The 17,387-nt window shown below is 40.5% G+C and overlaps 4 protein-coding genes across 4 annotated transcripts; 3 read left to right on the forward strand and 1 right to left on the reverse strand.

Moving 5' to 3' along the window:
* Nucleotides 1-227: 227 nt before the first annotated feature.
* Nucleotides 228-2,140, forward strand: LOC149741044 (transcription factor HES-4-B-like). The gene is made up of 4 exons (XM_089884689.1): nt 228-369; nt 655-750; nt 853-943; nt 1,245-2,140. Exons 1-4 carry the CDS (start codon nt 286-288, stop codon nt 1,787-1,789), a joined length of 816 nt encoding a protein of 271 aa, XP_089740815.1. The 5' UTR covers nt 228-285; the 3' UTR covers nt 1,790-2,140.
* A 4,594-nt stretch (nt 2,141-6,734) lies between these two features.
* Nucleotides 6,735-8,096, forward strand: LOC149741045 (uncharacterized). The gene has a single exon (XM_089886814.1). The coding sequence runs from the start codon at nt 6,753-6,755 to the stop codon at nt 8,094-8,096; it is 1,344 nt and encodes a 447-aa protein (XP_089742940.1). The 5' UTR covers nt 6,735-6,752.
* Nucleotides 8,097-12,071: 3,975 nt separating this feature from the next.
* Nucleotides 12,072-14,436, forward strand: LOC149741046 (uncharacterized). The gene is made up of 2 exons (XM_089886762.1): nt 12,072-12,439; nt 12,634-14,436. The coding sequence occupies exons 1-2, from the start codon at nt 12,211-12,213 to the stop codon at nt 14,010-14,012; spliced, it is 1,608 nt and encodes a 535-aa protein (XP_089742888.1). The 5' UTR covers nt 12,072-12,210; the 3' UTR covers nt 14,013-14,436.
* Nucleotides 14,437-14,934: 498 nt separating this feature from the next.
* Nucleotides 14,935-17,124, reverse strand: LOC149741047 (uncharacterized). Its single transcript, XM_089886753.1, has 2 exons — nt 16,726-17,124; nt 14,935-16,415 (listed from the first exon to the last, which is right to left on the reverse strand). Exons 1-2 carry the CDS (start codon nt 16,952-16,954, stop codon nt 15,031-15,033), a joined length of 1,614 nt encoding a protein of 537 aa, XP_089742879.1. The 5' UTR covers nt 16,955-17,124; the 3' UTR covers nt 14,935-15,030.
* Nucleotides 17,125-17,387: the final 263 nt, after the last annotated feature.

Genomic DNA, 17,387 nt, shown 5'->3' on the forward strand with positions numbered 1-17,387 from the left:
GTGTATATACCCCATGCATGGTAACATATATAATACATGTTATTGCACACGTTGGTGTTAAACAAACATCGATATCGTGTTGTTGTATATCATTTCACAAGTTCGATTGTTACGTCATACTTATCAATCGGTAACACGCGACAGATACGCGCGTATCGCGATTGCTTTTTTTCTTTTGACCCATACATTGTGACGTGTGACAGGAGCAGAAGATAAGAAGACGCACGAAAAAGGCGCGCGCGTGTTGGGGGGTTTATAAGACGACGCAGCCACCACTCGGTACATATGTTGTTACATCACAGTCGGGATTATTACGTCACAATCATGCCTGTTGAACGAAGAATGACTGAAGCGGAGTTACGGCGAAAGGTGGGTGTGTATAAGATGTCGCTTGTGTGAGGGGGTGTGTTTATGTAGTTATATATGGACAAGGTTATGATTAATCCAATGGTGTAGAACGAATCTTATGTTTGAACTTGTATTTGTTGTAACGTGAGACACGAACGGCTGAAAACAACCATGGTATTAACCATCAACAACGTGAAAGTTGGGAAGTTTAATGTTCCGCACGTTTAAGTAATGTGTGGGTAGCGTGGTAGCAAGTCGAATGTCATTAGTCGATTCAGCCAAAGTTAAATATTCGATTCTTTCCAGACAAACAAACCAATTATGGAGAAGAAGCGACGCGAACGAATCAACAAATGTTTGGAAGATTTGAAGTCGATTGTTCTCACCGCCGTCGCTGAAGAGGTAAACAATTATTCCTCTGTGACGTCATATAGCATTATTGTTGCATTTTATCTTAATTTTGTTACGTAATAATACGCATATCTAACGTCACAATTATTGCAGTCGCGACCAAACAAATTGGAAAAAGCGGATATTCTAGAAATGACGGTTCGATATTTGAAGTCGTTACAACAAGGCAAGCCTATTGATGCAGGTGTGTTACGTCATAATCATACCGTGTGTTACGTCATAATTATACCATGTGTTACGTCATGACAGATTTACTTTAGACAAAGTTTTATATTCGTTCGTTTTATTTAAATATTTGCAACCCACTGTGAGTTGCTTCTTATAAGGTTTAACAGCCAAACTTTTATCCAAATGCTTTTTCATTGAATTTATCCATGCATGTTATAACGAATGTTGTTTTGTTGTTAATATAAATTTGTTCGTAATATTAATGAATATTGATATTGTAAAAATAGAAGAGAATTAAACTTAACCTTCTTCTCAAGGTATCCTCTCTCTTTCACGCACCAGTGATTATGACGATTCTGATGACGACACAAAATCTTCAATGACCGAATACTCCCAATGTGACATCACAACCATGTTGAATCGTAGCGACGTTCCCTTGCATTTCCGCACGCAGTTCTTGGGACATCTAGCGGACAAACATAACCCGGTTGAACGCAAGAAACCGCAGCATCATCCTACGCAACATTACTCAGCAGAATTCGACCGTCGGCCCATTCTCATGCCCGGGAAACCCCCTCACCCCTACCAAATCCCACTTACCCCAACCCTAACGTTCCCACCAACCCCTATTTCACCTATATCATCTACGTCATTTATACGTCGTATACCCTCACCCACGTCATCGGATGATGACGTCACCAACCACGTGACTGACTGCTACTCTCCCCCGACCCCCCATACTAGTAGTAGCGATTCCGGAGTTTGGTCCTCGGGTTCGAGTCCCCCTTCCCCCATTCAAGGAAAACCATTTAACAACCAACCCAACAAACCAACCACTGTGTGGCGCCCTTGGGGGTTATAGAAATCTTATAAAGGGGCGGATTCGCAAAGTGAACCAGGAGGGAATTTAGAAACCAAAGCGACCACTTTTACCAAATATTGTAGCCTTTACAAGTTACAATACCAAATGTTAATGCGTGATATTTAACGTGTTGTATGCAACTTAATGCAACCAACACACACACAGTCACAACGCATGTTAATCCGCCCCGGCATTCCCCTATTATATTGTACCTACTGTGACTCCACGCCAGTTGCCTTATTATTATTTTTAACACCCCAATATGCACCGCGTAGTTTGTTCTTATATTTCTTTGCATTGTTCTATCCTCGCTGTGCCGGTCGTGAAATAAACACGCTTATGACGTAACAATGGCTTGTTTGTGATGTCAGCAATTTATCCATAGTTAAAATAGCGGTCGCGTCGTTTGATCCCCCCCCCAAAGCTGTGTCCACCATCACAGCGTTATAGGACAATATGTTTATTATACCAACCCCCCCTGGTTATAATCCTTATGTAAATGAAACTTTAATATAAGTTGGTCAACCGTATACAAAGCACGTTCGCCACCCATCCATCATAAAGCCAACATATGCACAGCTTATTTCGCCTTCCCTTGTCCAAACACACATCCCACGGTAGTCGTTGATAAACATTCCAACTCCGTTTCTTAATCGTTTCCATCACGTCACAATCGTGGCTCGCGACCGTCGCCATCAGCTTAAACAATCGACGAACAAAGGCGCGGTTATAAACCATCGCGCGTGTCTCAGCACCTGTGTATGTGAAAAGCAAATAAGTCACAACGGAAGCTTTGTCGCCCAAGCACACGTGTGGTGGGTTAATGATCAACTCACCAACAAGGAAGGCATAGAAATCTTAATAACTTGGTTGATAGTAGGAGAGCGACGCGCGTGGGAAAACAAATATTAAGGTGCTGTTATATATATGGGGGGGGGGTCTGTATTGGTGTGGGGTAAGATGGGACATCGTTAGCACCTATATCCCATATTTCCCGATGTTGTTATTAACAATTAACAACGCTCGATTAAATTAGTAAAGATATTGATTTGGGTGTTTTATAAGTTTTATGTTAAGGTGGGGATAGTATTGCAGTTTTGTTGTATAAGGTGTAAACATGGTGTAATGGCGCATGACAATTATGGATATTTAGCAATATATTACTTAAGGCGCCTGCACCACACATACGGATAAGAACATTACTTTGTAAAACATGCGACATTATATTGTATGGGGATTTCATAGATGTATGTTTTTTCCTAAGTAACCAAGTCAATTATGTGGAAGTGGGAGTATATTGCTTAGCTTATAAAGTGTTTTATGACGTGGTTGGTATGACGTAGTTGATGTATGACGTAGTCGGTATGTTGTGAAACACCACCACACCCAATAAGTGAATACCCGATATTTCTAATGCATCTATACAATGTAATAGCTTCCTATACCACTTGTCCATTATTAGCAAACCACTCAAATAAAAGCTGCAGCCGGATATAGTTTTAATTGATTATTTAACGAACAGCCCGCGATGGCGACACCCCTACTTGTAAGTCGTCGTTCTTACATAGAAACCGGCGCCACCATGCACTAGACACCCAAGAACAAAATGTTCTATTATGTTTGTTAATCTTACACACGACGATAATTATAACAACAAACTATTCACTCGTATTCAGTCTTTCCCACGCATTTCTAACACCAAGTTTAAACATCAACCGTTGTGAACATTACTTGGCAGTGAAATATACGTCACTATGCATGCCTGTTACGTCACAATGCTAATGTTTTATTACGTCACATATGAATATTATCCAGTATTTAAACAACACACATACTGACGTCACAATCACGTAACTGATGATCGTTACAATATTAATCTGTGACCATAGTTTTAGATTCAGAATCTACGTAACAGTGGCGATTGTGAGTAACAAACCCTACTATGACGTCATAAGCGATCTCACCATATTACTCAGCACTGCCACCTAACGGACGCTGTTTTGGAAACGCGAAGTGTACGAAAAGTGACATCACGCATCAAACAACTGATCACGTGACCCACTACCTAGATGACGTCACCAACCATTATATAAATAACGATTCGCGAGAATGACTAAACAAACAACAACAACATACGTAACAATGCGAGTGTTCTAGAATGTTTAATTGTTTGACAGCGCCACAAGTGTTCGACAAATACATCTACAAGTTAAGTTGAAAGTGAAGTCTGGAAAATAAAAACAGGATTAAAATACCTTCATAGTTTATGTGGCTGGCGTTGGTGGAAAGCCACTACGGCACGACAAGCCCCCAGCCAATGGTAGTGGGTTTCTACTCTGGTGAGAAACCCTTGCGGGATGTTACTGTCCACGCAGGTTAAAGAAACCCCATAGACAAAAATAATACAACGACGCACATCAATGCGCACAACAAGGAACACACCAACAAAAAAAAATAATACGACGAGTGCAGCGACGTACATGTGCCAAACATGCAACAAACACAACAGCTCAATCATACAAAAAGGGGACGCGGTCAAAAAGTAATTAACGCGGACATAATCATTGAAACATCTACAAATAAAATATGGTTCAAATCCTGAAGGATAATCATCTGCAGTGTACACCATATTGAATGTCCGACCGCAAAGAGTCGAAGCCAACAACAGTTCCGCACGTCCCATTCAAAAGGTGAGTCGCCATGTTGGTACCGCGATACTCTCGTCGTATCTTCACACAATATAATATCGTCCGGATGTTACGCACTGCATCGACCGTTACGAAACTGCATCAGGTTGTTACGAACCGCATTGACAGTGACCTAAATATCTAGCGTAGCATCACTGGCGGCGACGTCCACGCAACAACCTGACCGTTAAGTAACTCAATCAAAACTGACGTAACCGCACCGAACGCAGGGTCATGACAATGCTCTGACCCACCGTATCGACGTCGTAGCGTAATTGTGACGTGGCCATCGTCCCAATCACGCTACATGACGTTTAAATACAAAATTAGGGTTAAAATTATTAGGATTATATTTATGCGCATATTATACTGCGTGTTAATATTACTCGAGTATTTGTGTACCAACATAGCGTTCTCACCAAGCGATCAGGACAATACAGAATCGCTGAAGGGTTCGACCTTTGTAGACGAAGTACCCAATAGAGTGTACAACAACAAAATCTGATCCAGCAAGATGTTCGCCATAGTTTCATTGCATATATTTCATAGACATGCAAAATGCACTATAGTAGTGACTGACTAAAAATAGCTGGCAACATTAGGTCCAGCAGAATATGAATACAGCAGCGCAGACAAGACACACATACAACACACAACTCATACTTATAATACTCAAACCTCAAACCTCAAACCGTGTATCCTTTATCGGCGTCTTCGTCTTTGTTCTTCATCTGCAAAACAAACGTAATAGTTACGTCACAGAACAACTGTATCGTTCAAAGTATTTGTCACGAGTTCAACAAACGATTAATTATGTTCTAAACCTATTAGTTTAATTGTTAACGTTTAGCAATAACGCTAATAATAAACAATGATAATATACAATACCTTGCGCTTTTCTTCGGCAGTTTTATTCGCTGACTTTTCTGCAACAATATAATCGTTAAACATCGGTTTGTATATTATTACGTCATAATTACCTTCATTCCATCTTTACGCCATGGTCTGTTTGATCCTCTGTGACGTCACATACCATGTTCTGTAACAGACAACTATTAAAATAAACAATTCAGATTGTAACGAAACAATGAACTTACGAAGTGGGTTCTTCTGTTGCGTCATCACCACTTCGTGACGTCACATCGTCGATGTTTCTAGAAAAAAGCTTATGTACGTAATAATGCCAATTGTGATTTATACTTAACCAATTGTGATTTATACTTAACCAATTGTGATTTATACTTTACCAATTGTGATTTATACTTAACCAATTGTGATTTATACTTAACCAATTGTGATTTATACTTAACCAATTCTTTGATCTTCTTGCTTCGCGCTCATAGCGCAAATATAATTAGAATATACAAGTAATGTGCCTTGCGTCGACGCAAAACGCGCATGGGGCCCCATGAAAAACATCGCGAAACGCACGCGTGGAATAAACCGCATTGTGACGTCGCAATCACGTGATCGAGCGATAACGTAAAAACACTATGACGTAACAGTAACGTGAGCGGTAAACTAACATGCGAACGCAGCGATTATGACGTAATAAAGAACCATTGCGACTCCTGACAACGTGAACCTAATATAAGACGCAGTTCCATACGCAAGGTACAAAACTTTTAACTGATCATAATATATTTTGTACAATGATGTTTTAGTAATATAATACGATAATAGTATATCATAAATTATGCTATACTACAATATTAACACAATAACATAACACCTAGGCCTAATACTTAACTCAAGTCTTGCCATTAACCTTAAACCTTCCAACTTGTAACCTGGTGTGGAACCAACTTCATCTAAACTGAAACGTGGTAACTTTGTAGAAGAGGCGTTTTATGCGCGGAGCAATCAACGCGTGATCAGCTGGTGCGAGCCTTGCAGACTTAATGCTAAAGGTAACGATAGAAAACCTACAGATATTTTGTGACGTCATATTTTTATATCATTGACATTTCGACGCTGTTAAACAATAAATAAAACATTCTAGAATATTCGCATTGTGACGTATGTTGTTTGTTTGTTTGGTCATTTCAACATGTCACGTGATCTGGTATGTGATACATGTGACGTCATGTTTCGCACATTATGAGCCCATAATCAAAATTATGACGTCGTGGGTGTTACAGCTTAATTGTAGTGATTTGTTATCGCATTGTGACGTCACGATCTTCACGTTTCTAAAATTGCGACCGTTAGTTGGCGATGCGGAGTAGTAGGGTCAAAGTCGTGTATGACGTCATAATAGGGCATTCACGTTTAGTATGGCTAGCGGACGGTTGTCCGCAAGGGCAGCACCTGAAAGGGCCAGCTTCGCTCAGATGGTGGCAGCTAATACACCAGGAATAGTGTTTAAAAGACCAACATGCCTTATGTTTAGAACGAACAAGCTAATGTCAAGAAGCGAGATAATATTTCTGTTAAAAGAAGCAGGTTTTACAAAAAACAGAATAGCTGGCATTGCAGCAATGAAAGGTAACAAAGTGGATGTCACCTGTGTTACCAGGCAGAATGTTCTGGATCTGTTCGAAAAGTTAACTACAGTAAACGAAATTTACGGCCTTCGACTGTACGAATCCGACATTGTAAATGTAGTAATAGGATGGGTTCCAATACCCTTTCCTGAGAAAACGCTGCTGGAACACATTGAAAAGGAATATGGCAAACCAATTAAAAGCACTCACAAAATAGATAAAGATGGGTTCAAGACCGGAGTCAGATACATAACAATGAAAAGAGAAGATGTGGAAAAAAACCCGATTCCCAGTTATATCGTAGTTAACAATCTTGAGTTTTATGTCTCATACTTTGGCCAAAAGATTACATGCAAATATTGCTCAAAACCTGGTCACAAACAAGCAGACTGCAAACAGAGAAAAAGCGACTTCCCTCGTCTCGAAACTGCCACGCTCGAGCAAGAGTCCGGCCTGAAGCTGAATACTCCGACAGCCAGTGCGAGGCTACCTGACGTCAGAGATAAGAACGCCAGCACGCTGCCGCAGGTAGCGCGTGACTCGCAGGAGGCGTCAACTGCTATGGAGAGCGAAACAACCGCTGCTCGAATCAAGAGAGCTTATCCCAGCCCTGATGACCAAAGAAACACTAGAGTCAAGTCGGCTAGCGTCAGTGAAAAAAAACTACCGGTAAACTGCCCAAAGTGCAATATGGAAGGACTCACCACAGAACAAACCGAAAGCTACTTCTGCTGGAGCTGCAGCAACGAATTTTTGATATCCAAAGTGTGCTGTGGAAGCGACCTATTCCTCACAAGCTTCGATAGTGAATCAACTGCATGCCCAGTATGCAAGGAAACTATGCTATTGATGCCGTGCTGTAAAACGGTACAACCAGAATACAGATTGGAAGATGGAACATACGAATGTGCGAACTGCCAAAGGTACTCCACACATTGTAAATGCAACCAATTTAACGTTTTTCTTGGTAAACCCTTAAGTAAAGCTTGCACTAACGCTAAATGCAAATGTCGCCTAATCCACTGCGATTGCGGAAAAAGGTATATCAAAGAAATAGAACCGCAAGCACCATTTAAATGTAGCTGTGGCTTTGAATATGAATACGATGTGGATATTGGTGTTAGAAAACTTTAATAACAACTTTCCAATGACTGTAAATTTTGCAACCTTTAATGTAGCTGGTCTAAGAAATGATAAAAAACGTAAAACTATTTTTCGCTATTTACAAAACAAACGATACTGTATAACTTTTTTACAAGAAACGCATTGCTCGAGAGAGAAACAAAAACTTTGGGAAATGGAATGGCAAGGGGAAATTCTGTGGGCCAACGGTACCAATAACAGTAGGGGGGTAGCAATACTCTTTAACAAAAGACTGTCATATGAAGTGCTTACCCACGCTGCGGATCCTATCGGACGGTGGTTAATGGCAACGATAAAGATTAACGGCACGATATTAACCATCACAAACATATACGGCCCCAATAGGGATGAACCTCAGTTTTTCGAGGACCTATTTCAAAAGCTGCTTATTACCCAATATACCGGAGCTACTATAATAGGAGGAGATTTCAATGTAACGATAAATCCTGCGCTAGACAGAAACATCCCAACCCTTCGAAACAAAAACTCCCACCGCGTTTTAACAACCAATATGACTGCTCATAACCTTTCAGACCCACTCAGATTTAATAATCCTGGTCTAAAGGTTTTCACGCGCATCCAAAACAACCCATACGCCGCTAGTAGAATTGATTACTTTTTAGTCTCCAAACTCGTCCTATCAAAACTGCGTGCTGCGTCCATAGTTCCCGGCGTAAAGTCAGATCATTGCGTCGCTACATTTGAGGTTATGCTTGATCCTAACCCACGAGGTAGGGGTACTTGGAAACTGAACTCGACTGTGTTATCTGATGTTCGCTACATAAAAATGATTAAGGCAGAAATTAAAGAATTTTGTACATTTAACCCCCCGCAACAGTTTAAGCCGACGCTGAGGTGGGATGCGTTAAAATGCCATCTGAGAGGAGTAACAATCAAATTTTGCGCGGAAAAGACACGAGCTCTTAAAGCTGAACAAAAAGAGATTGAAAATAAAATTAAAAAAACGGAATCCGAAATAACGAGTATAATCAACCCGTCGACGGAACTTTTACAACAAAGGGAAGCTCAAAAGAACATGCTTAATACCTTAGTAGAAAAGCGGACCATGGGCGCAATCGTGAGGAGTAGGGCGCTTTGGACCGAGAAGGGAGAAAGAAGCACAAAATACTTCCTAAACCTGGAAAGAATACGCAGAGAGAAAAATACTATCTTTAGACTTAAAAGCGATAACTGGGAAATAACAAACCAATCGGCAATAATAGCGGAACTAGCAAACTTTTACCAGGAACTATATGAGCCAAATCGCACAAATTGGAATACTAAACAAATCGCTGCTCATCTCGCAAGCCTTTCCCCGCCTCGCTTGACCCCAGAGCAAAGTATGGTGCTTGAAACCGAAGTTACACAAAAAGAGTGCTTATTCGCAATTAATTCAATGCGGAACAATAAATCACCAGGCAACGACGGCCTTCCTATCGAATTTTACAAAGCGTTCTGGCCGACATTAAAACCCGTATTCATGCAAGCCGTTCAATTCTCGGAAAAAACAGGTATTTTATCCACAACCCAAACACAAGGTGTCATTACACTTGTACAGAAAAAAGACAAGGACCCACACTATGCGACAAACTACAGACCGATAACCCTTCTAAATTCAGATTATAAAATTATCTCAAAAGTAATAAACAACCGCATGAAATGCTTCTTAGACGATCTGATCCACAAGGACCAGAACGGTTTCATAAATGGACGATATATCGGAGATAATATTCGGCTCATGTTTAATATGATTGAGTACTGCGACCTAAAACAGATACCGGGAGCTATTATTTCAGTAGACATGTATAAGGCCTTTGATACAATAAGCTGGGAATATATAATCGAAACGTTAAAAGCATTTGGATTCGGTAGTAGAATTATAAAGTGGATTCGGACAGTGTACGATGCGCCAAAATGTGCTGTCACAAACAACGGGTATGTGTCGAAGTATTTTGATATACGCAGGGGTGTCCGGCAAGGCGACCCTCTGTCTCCTACTCTGTTCGTTATGGCTATAGAAATGCTGGCGATCGAGCTACGAGCATCACCCTTTCAAGGTATAAATATTAATAGTCATGAAACAAAGCTCTCTCTACTGGCCGACGATACGGTAATATACACGAGGGGCAATCTACAGGATTTTAATCTAATTTTCCAAATACTGCGACGTTTTGGTCATGCCTCGGGCTCTGTGACTAATCTGAATAAATCAAACGCATTCTACGTAGGAACGAAACGGAATTGTACAATGCGCCCAATGGGCAATGAAGGTCTCGCATGGCCTAATGATCAAATAACATATCTCGGGGTTGTCATTCCACTGGAAATGCAAAGTAAAAGAATCTTCACGCTTAACTCCGCCACTATCATAAAAAAAGTCGACATTCGTTTAAACATTTGGACTAGTCGTGCACTGACGCTTCTCGGGAAAATAACGGTCATAAAATCCCTCATCATTCCCATCCTCACCTACAAACTTACAGTCTTACCCGAAATACCACCGCAGACGTTTATTAACAAATTAAAACAGAAACTATTTCGTTTCATCTGGAAATCTAAGTGGGAAAAGATAAATCGTACAAAAATGTGCACAGACATAGAAAGAGGCGGGGCTGGTATGATCGACATCGAAACATATCTTTTAACACTGAACCTACGATGGATAAGAAACGTACTAGACCCAAATTACCACGCTCCCTGGAAATTAATAGAAAAAGAGTTTGTCGACCAAAACATCATGACCGTCGCTATGTTATCACCAATGAGAGATGGCTGTGCCGACTTTCGGCGCATATTCCCACTGCGCGCCTTACACAAATCAGTAATTCTACTGCGGCGATTGTTTAAGAAAGGGATAATTTCGGACTACCGTACGGACCCACGGCTATTGTGGTTAAACCCAAAAATTAAAACGAAACAACAAAGCTTTTTAATCGAACAGTTTTTAACTCATGGCATCTCCTCCTATCATGACCTTATTAACGAAAAAGGCGAATACATGGGATACAACGAAATAATAAAAAAATGGAAGGTCCCATATAAGGAGACAGATTTTTGGAGCTACAACCGGCTTATAAAAGCTATCCCGGACGAATGGGACAGGGAGGAATCGCCTCCAGCAAATCAAACAGAATATAGAGAATACCCCGAAAAACTGCTAAAAACGGTGATGGACTGCCATAACACCAAACATCTATATAAGACATTAGTGAATATATCCTGCGAGCAGACAAATAAACGGGGCCAAACGTGGGCCACGTTACTAGGTATCGACCCTGATTGGAAAAAAATATACAAAACCAATTACTTCTGTACCTTAAAAACAAAATTCCGCTCATTCCAAATAAAAGTAAACAACCTGGCGATAATAACAAATGATAAACTATTCAAATTCGGAATTGTTGACTCAGGCCAATGCGTTTTTTGTGAGAGTGCACTGGAAACAGTGCATCATATTTTCTGCACATGCCCTAAAGTAATTTTATTCTGGAAAGAAGTTTCCGACTGGATATGTGCCACTTTACGCACCCCTTTTGTATTTCAAGATGAGCATTTTCTTTTTGGTGTGAGTGATAACCCGATAGTTTCTTGCTTATTACTATGTGCTCGCTTTTGTGTATACCGCTCTAAAGTAGCAAAGAATGAACCGAAATTGCACATGTTCTTAAGTGATGTAAACAGAATGAAAAACGAAGAATGGATAATAGCAAAAAGCAAAAATAAGAAAGATGTGCATAACTTAAAATGGAGTAACTTTTAAAAGTCAATTATATACATCGTATTTTCTATTTGCTGCTGTGTATTTTCAACCAACTGTGCTGTTGCGCCTTTTTATTATAATAATAAAAAAAAAAAAATAAAAAAAAAAAAAACAAAAAAAAAAACGTCATAATAGGGCTTGTTCATAATAGAGTCTAACAATCGCCTTTGTTATGTAGATTCTAAAAGTGTATGGTTATTGCTATATATATATATAGGGTTGTTACAATAGGGGATTAATAATTTATTAATTATAAGTTAACGGTTGGTTTCGATAACGTGCCAGTTATAACATGGAATTGAATGTGAAAGTAAATTACCCCATAAGTTACCAAGGACAAACAATATGTTTATATTTGTGTGCTGGGTATATAAGGGGCGGCTACTTGTATGTGAGACTCATATCAGCACTATGAAGTTTAAGGTTTCATCTATCGTGTTGTGCGTGGCTTTGGTGGTGGGTGGTAGTTTGGGTCAGGATGTAAGTACCACCACGAAACCATCAACTACTAAACCATCAACTACTAAACCATCGACAAGCAAACCCACAACTATGGAAAATGACGTAACAAAAGGTAAACAATCAACTTTGTTTCGCGTGAATAAGTTTGTTTTTATTTAAATATTTGCAACCCACTGTGAGTTGCTTCTTATAAGGTTTTGTTTTTTTGTTTATCTTTGAATACAAATCGGGTTAATTCTAGTTCAGAATACTTGCCTCTTATGACGTAATAATGGATGATTATTTGATAACAAAACCCATTCACAGAAAACAAAGAATGTGGAATTGATGACGCCAAGAAGCAAGAGGCGTGGGACGCTTGGTGGCGCGAATTCAATCTTTGGAAATCAGCGTTTCAAAAATCTCAAATGTTGTACGGCGGTTCGTATGTTAATGGGGGGTACGGTCAAAAACCAAGCTATAGCGGCCAATATGGTGGTCAATATGGTGGCCAATATGGTGGTCAATATGGCGGCCAATATGGCGGCCAATATGGTGGTCAATATGGCGGCTATGGCTGGCCCAACCAGGAGTCAAAGAGCGCAATTGACCAAATCTCTATGGGGTTTAACTTTGTTGATAACGTTGATGAAAGCGACCTTTATACTGGCGGGGTTGAGGTGCTCGAATCCGCGATGGCTCGACTGCGCATGGGGTTTGATATGCGACATGTCGCTAATGACATCATAGAGCAATTGTGGATTAACAATGGCGAGATGCGGAAAAGTGCTGAAACCAAGGCTGTGTTGAAGGAAGTACTTTGTCGTATTTTGAACAGTCCTAAGAAAGAAGAAGCGATCGCCATGATGAAGGAATGGTCGGATGAGATTAAAAGTCAGGGGAGGGCCAACTTGAATGTTGTTCTTGATAAAATTATTCGCAAGTCCATTCTATATGCATTGGAGGGCCAACAGTTCGGGAAGCTCATGGAGAAAATTTTCGTGGATAAAGCTGACATGCCGAGGTTGCTCACCAAGCGAATATTTGAGGTGGTTGGACTTGATGGGGCCAAGCAAGCTTTCACCGAGTTTTCCGTGGAAATCATCGCAAATTACATGAAGAGTCAAGCTGAAGATATGCGGATGATGGTACAAGGATTTATTAATAAAATAAACGGCACAGCAAGTTGGGGAACGATACACATACTCGTAGGTGTCCGCAACTTAACCGGGGAATTCACGCACCAGGTTGTAGACAATATGGTGGACGTTCTTAACGACCCGACATCCACAACAGAACTTGGCATGTCAGCCGCGCATTTGATGAGAGATCTCGTTAAAAAAGACAAAGAAGGAAACTTCACGGCCGACTTAAAGAAATACCTCGCCCCCGGTTCAAGGACCCCAATATCTGGCTTCCCCCTCAAAGCCTTGCTGTTCCTCATTCAACCTGAACGGGAGAATTGCGACCTGGCAAGTTTGTTAAAGGACACCCCGAAGCTAACAACACCTCAGATGCCTCAATACCCGGCATGGCAGGGATACCAAAGCTATCAACCCCAGTACAAGCCAAACTATCAACAACAACAACAACAACAACGGCCACAATATCAACAACAGCCACAACAGCCGTACTACCAGAAGCCTTCATACCAAGGCTACCAAAAGCCACAACAACCCGCTAATGGTGGTTATGGTGGTTGGTGAGCGAATGTACAAACACCAGTAGTTGAATATATACAACAGAAACATTATACCCACTGTACATGTTCGTGTGGTTATCGAGTGTGTCTATCATATATAGGTTAATCGCTGTTGCCATGATATGTGTTAACGTTATGCGGGTTGCTATATGGGGTACCGTGGGATAGGGTTGATACAATGGAACGATTAATAATTTATTAATTATAAGTTAACGGTTGGTTTCGATAACGTGCCAGTTATAACATGGAATTGAATGTGAAAGTAAATTACCCTCTAAGTTACCAAGGACGAACAATATGTTTATATTTGGAATATTATTACGTCATAATTTACCTTTATTCTTTGCACCGTAGCCCGCTTGATCCTCTGTGACGTCACGTGCCATGTTTTGAACATATCATAAAAATAAAACGACCATATGAGTGCAGTGTTTGTGACGTAACATTACGTATGACGCATATTGTGACGTAATAAAAAACCGTCGCGACCCCTAAAATAGTGAACTTATAATATAATTCGTAGTTTCATACGAAATGCCCAACTTTTGGTTAATATTATTTTCTATATTTTAATGTATAACTAAAGTAAAACATATCATTACTGTCTATAATACAATAATTGATGTAATGCCGCATTAACGTTCTAATTATCATCATTTAACTCAAGTCTTGCCATAAACTTTAAACCTTCCAACTTGTAACCTGGTGTGGAACCAACTTCATCTAAACTGAAACGTGGTAACTTTGTAGAAGAGGCGTTTTATGCGCGGAGCAATCAAGGCGTGATCAGCTGGTGCGAGCCGCCTTTGCTTAAAGCGTTAATACTAATATATTGTGACATCATTATTTTGCTATTTCCATTTACTTACAAGTGGCTTACGTATATTCTTTATTTTGGTGAATTCCCGTGACGAAAACCACACGAATACGACTAGTATATTTTATTTACAATAAACATAACATATACAGTGGGTATAATGTTTCTGTTGTATATATTCAACTACTGGTGTTTGTACATTCGATCACCAACCACCATAACCACCATTAGCGGGTTGTTGTGGCTTTTGGTAGCCTTGGTATGAAGGCTTCTGGTAGTACGGCTGTTGTGGCTGTTGATAGTTTGGTTGTTGTTGATAGTAAGGCCGTTGTTGTTGTTGTTGTTGTTGTTGATAGTTTGGCTTGTACTGGGGTTGATAGCTTTGGTATCCCTGCCATGCCGGGTATTGAGGCATCTGAGGTGTTGTTGGCTTCGGGGTGTCCTTTAACAAGCTTGCCAGGTCGCAATTCTCCCGTTCAGGTTGAATGAGGAACAGCAAGGCTTTGAGGGGGAAGCCAGATATTGGGGTCCTTGAACCGGGGGCGAGGTATTTCTTTAGGTCGGCCGTGAAGTTTCCAGATTTATCAAACTTGATGAGATCTTCTATCATGTGCATCACTTTCTTGCCCGGCGCCGTCACCGATGTCGGGTCGTTAAGAACGTCCACCATATTGTCAACAACTTGGTGCGTGAATTCCCCGGTTAAGTTGCGAACCGCTATAAGTATATGGATGGTGTCCATGCTAGCTGTGCCGTTTATTTTATCAATAAAACCTTGTACCATCATCCGCATATCTTCAGCTTGACTCTTCATGTAATTTGCGATGATTTCCACGGAAAACTCGGTGAAAGCTTGCTTGGCCCCATCAAGTCCAACCACCTCAAATATTCGCTTGGTGAGCAACCTCGGCATGTCAGCTTTATCCACGAAAATTTTCTCCATGAGCTTCCCGAACTGTTGGCCCTCCAATGCATATAGAATGGACTTGCGAATAATTTTATCAAGAACAACATTCAAGTTGGCCCTCCCCTGACTTTTAATCTCATCCGACCATTCCTTCATCATGGCGATCGCTTCTTCTTTCTTAGGACTGTTCAAAATACGACAAAGTACTTCCTTCAACACAGCCTTGGTTTCAGCACTTTTCCGCATCTCGCCATTGTTAATCCACAATTGCTCTATGATGTCATTAGCGACATGTCGCATATCAAACCCCATGCGCAGTCGAGCCATCGCGGATTCGAGCACCTCAACCCCGCCGGCATAAAGGTCGCTTTCATCAACTTTATCAACAAAGTTAAACCCCATAGAGATTTGGTCAATTGCGCTCTTTGACTCCTGGTTGGGCCAGCCATAGCCGCCATATTGACCACCATATTGGCCGCCATATTGGCCGCCATATTGGCCACCATATTGACCACCATATTGGCCGCTATAGCTTGGTTTTTGACCGTACCCCCCATTAACATACGAACCGCCGTACAACATTTGAGATTTTTGAAACGCTGATTTCCAAAGATTGAATTCGCGCCACCAAGCGTCCCATGCCTCTTGCTTCTTGGCGTCATCAATTCCACATTCTTTGTTTCCTGTGAATGGGTTTTGTTATCAAATAATCATCCATTATTACGTCATAAGAGGCAAGTATTCTGAACTAGAATTAACCCGATTTGTATTCAAAGATAAACAAACAGTTTAAGTTATGAATATATTACATTAGATGTCAAACATGCAATGTACATTAACAACAAAACGACAGACCCATAACGCGCTAAGATAAAAGAAAGAGAATTCGGTTAAAAAGTTTGGCTGGTGAACTTATAAGAAGCAACTCACAGTGGGTTGCAAATATTTAAATAAAAACAAACTTATTCACGCGAAACAAAGTTGATTGTTTACCTTTTGTTACGTCATTTTCCATAGTTGTGGGTTTGCTTGTCGATGGTTTAGTAGTTGATGGTTTAGTAGTTGATGGTTTCGTGGTGGTACTTGCATCCTGACCCAAACTACCACCCACCACCAAAGCCACGCACAACACGATAGATGAAACCTTAAACTTCATAGTGCTGATATGAGTCTCACATACAAGTAGCCGCCCCTTATATACCCAACACACAAATATAAACATATTGTTCGTCCTTGGTAACTTAGAGGGTAATTTACTTTCACATTCAATTCCATGTTATAACTGGCACGTTATCGAAACCAACCGTTAACTTATAATTAATAAATTATTAATCGTTCCATTGTATCAACCCTATCCCACGGTACCCCATATAGCAACCCGCATAACGTTAACACATATCATGGCAACAGCGATTGAAACGCAGGTGTGACTTATATTTCAAAGCCATAACCGATTCTCATTATTACGTCAGCTAACTAATTAAATAATTACGCGTTTGTTAATATTCCGACTGTGACGTAAAACCAGAAAACAATGAGTTTAACTTTTTGACTGCTGTAGGTCACGTGGTGTTTCACATGACGTATATCGTGACGTCAGTGAGTACCCACGTGACCCCTGACTATGGGGTGGTGTACAAAATAAAGCCGCACGA

Source organism: Ciona robusta, chromosome 1 (assembly GCF_009617815.1).
Source record: "Ciona robusta chromosome 1, ASM961781v2".
Taxonomy (NCBI): domain Eukaryota; kingdom Metazoa; phylum Chordata; class Ascidiacea; order Phlebobranchia; family Cionidae; genus Ciona; species Ciona robusta.

What these genes read in the sequence shown, in the direction of transcription:
- LOC149741044 (XM_089884689.1), top strand. Translation starts at nt 286, where the DNA reads ATGTTGTTACATCACAGTCGGGATTATTACGTCACAATCATGCCTGTT. An exon ending in AAGCGGAGTTACGGCGAAAG is followed by an intron (nt 370 to 654) that starts GTGGGTGTGTAT and finishes GATTCTTTCCAG; the next exon opens with ACAAACAAACCAATTATGGA. An exon ending in TCACCGCCGTCGCTGAAGAG is followed by an intron (nt 751 to 852) that starts GTAAACAATTAT and finishes CAATTATTGCAG; the next exon opens with TCGCGACCAAACAAATTGGA.
- LOC149741045 (XM_089886814.1), top strand. Translation starts at nt 6,753, where the DNA reads ATGGCTAGCGGACGGTTGTCCGCAAGGGCAGCACCTGAAAGGGCCAGC.
- LOC149741047 (XM_089886753.1), bottom strand. Translation starts at nt 16,954, where the DNA reads ATGTTTATATTTGTGTGTTGGGTATATAAGGGGCGGCTACTTGTATGT. An exon ending in GGAAAATGACGTAACAAAAG is followed by an intron (nt 16,416 to 16,725) that starts GTAAACAATCAA and finishes ACCCATTCACAG; the next exon opens with GAAACAAAGAATGTGGAATT.
- LOC149741046 (XM_089886762.1), top strand. Translation starts at nt 12,211, where the DNA reads ATGTTTATATTTGTGTGCTGGGTATATAAGGGGCGGCTACTTGTATGT. An exon ending in GGAAAATGACGTAACAAAAG is followed by an intron (nt 12,440 to 12,633) that starts GTAAACAATCAA and finishes ACCCATTCACAG; the next exon opens with AAAACAAAGAATGTGGAATT.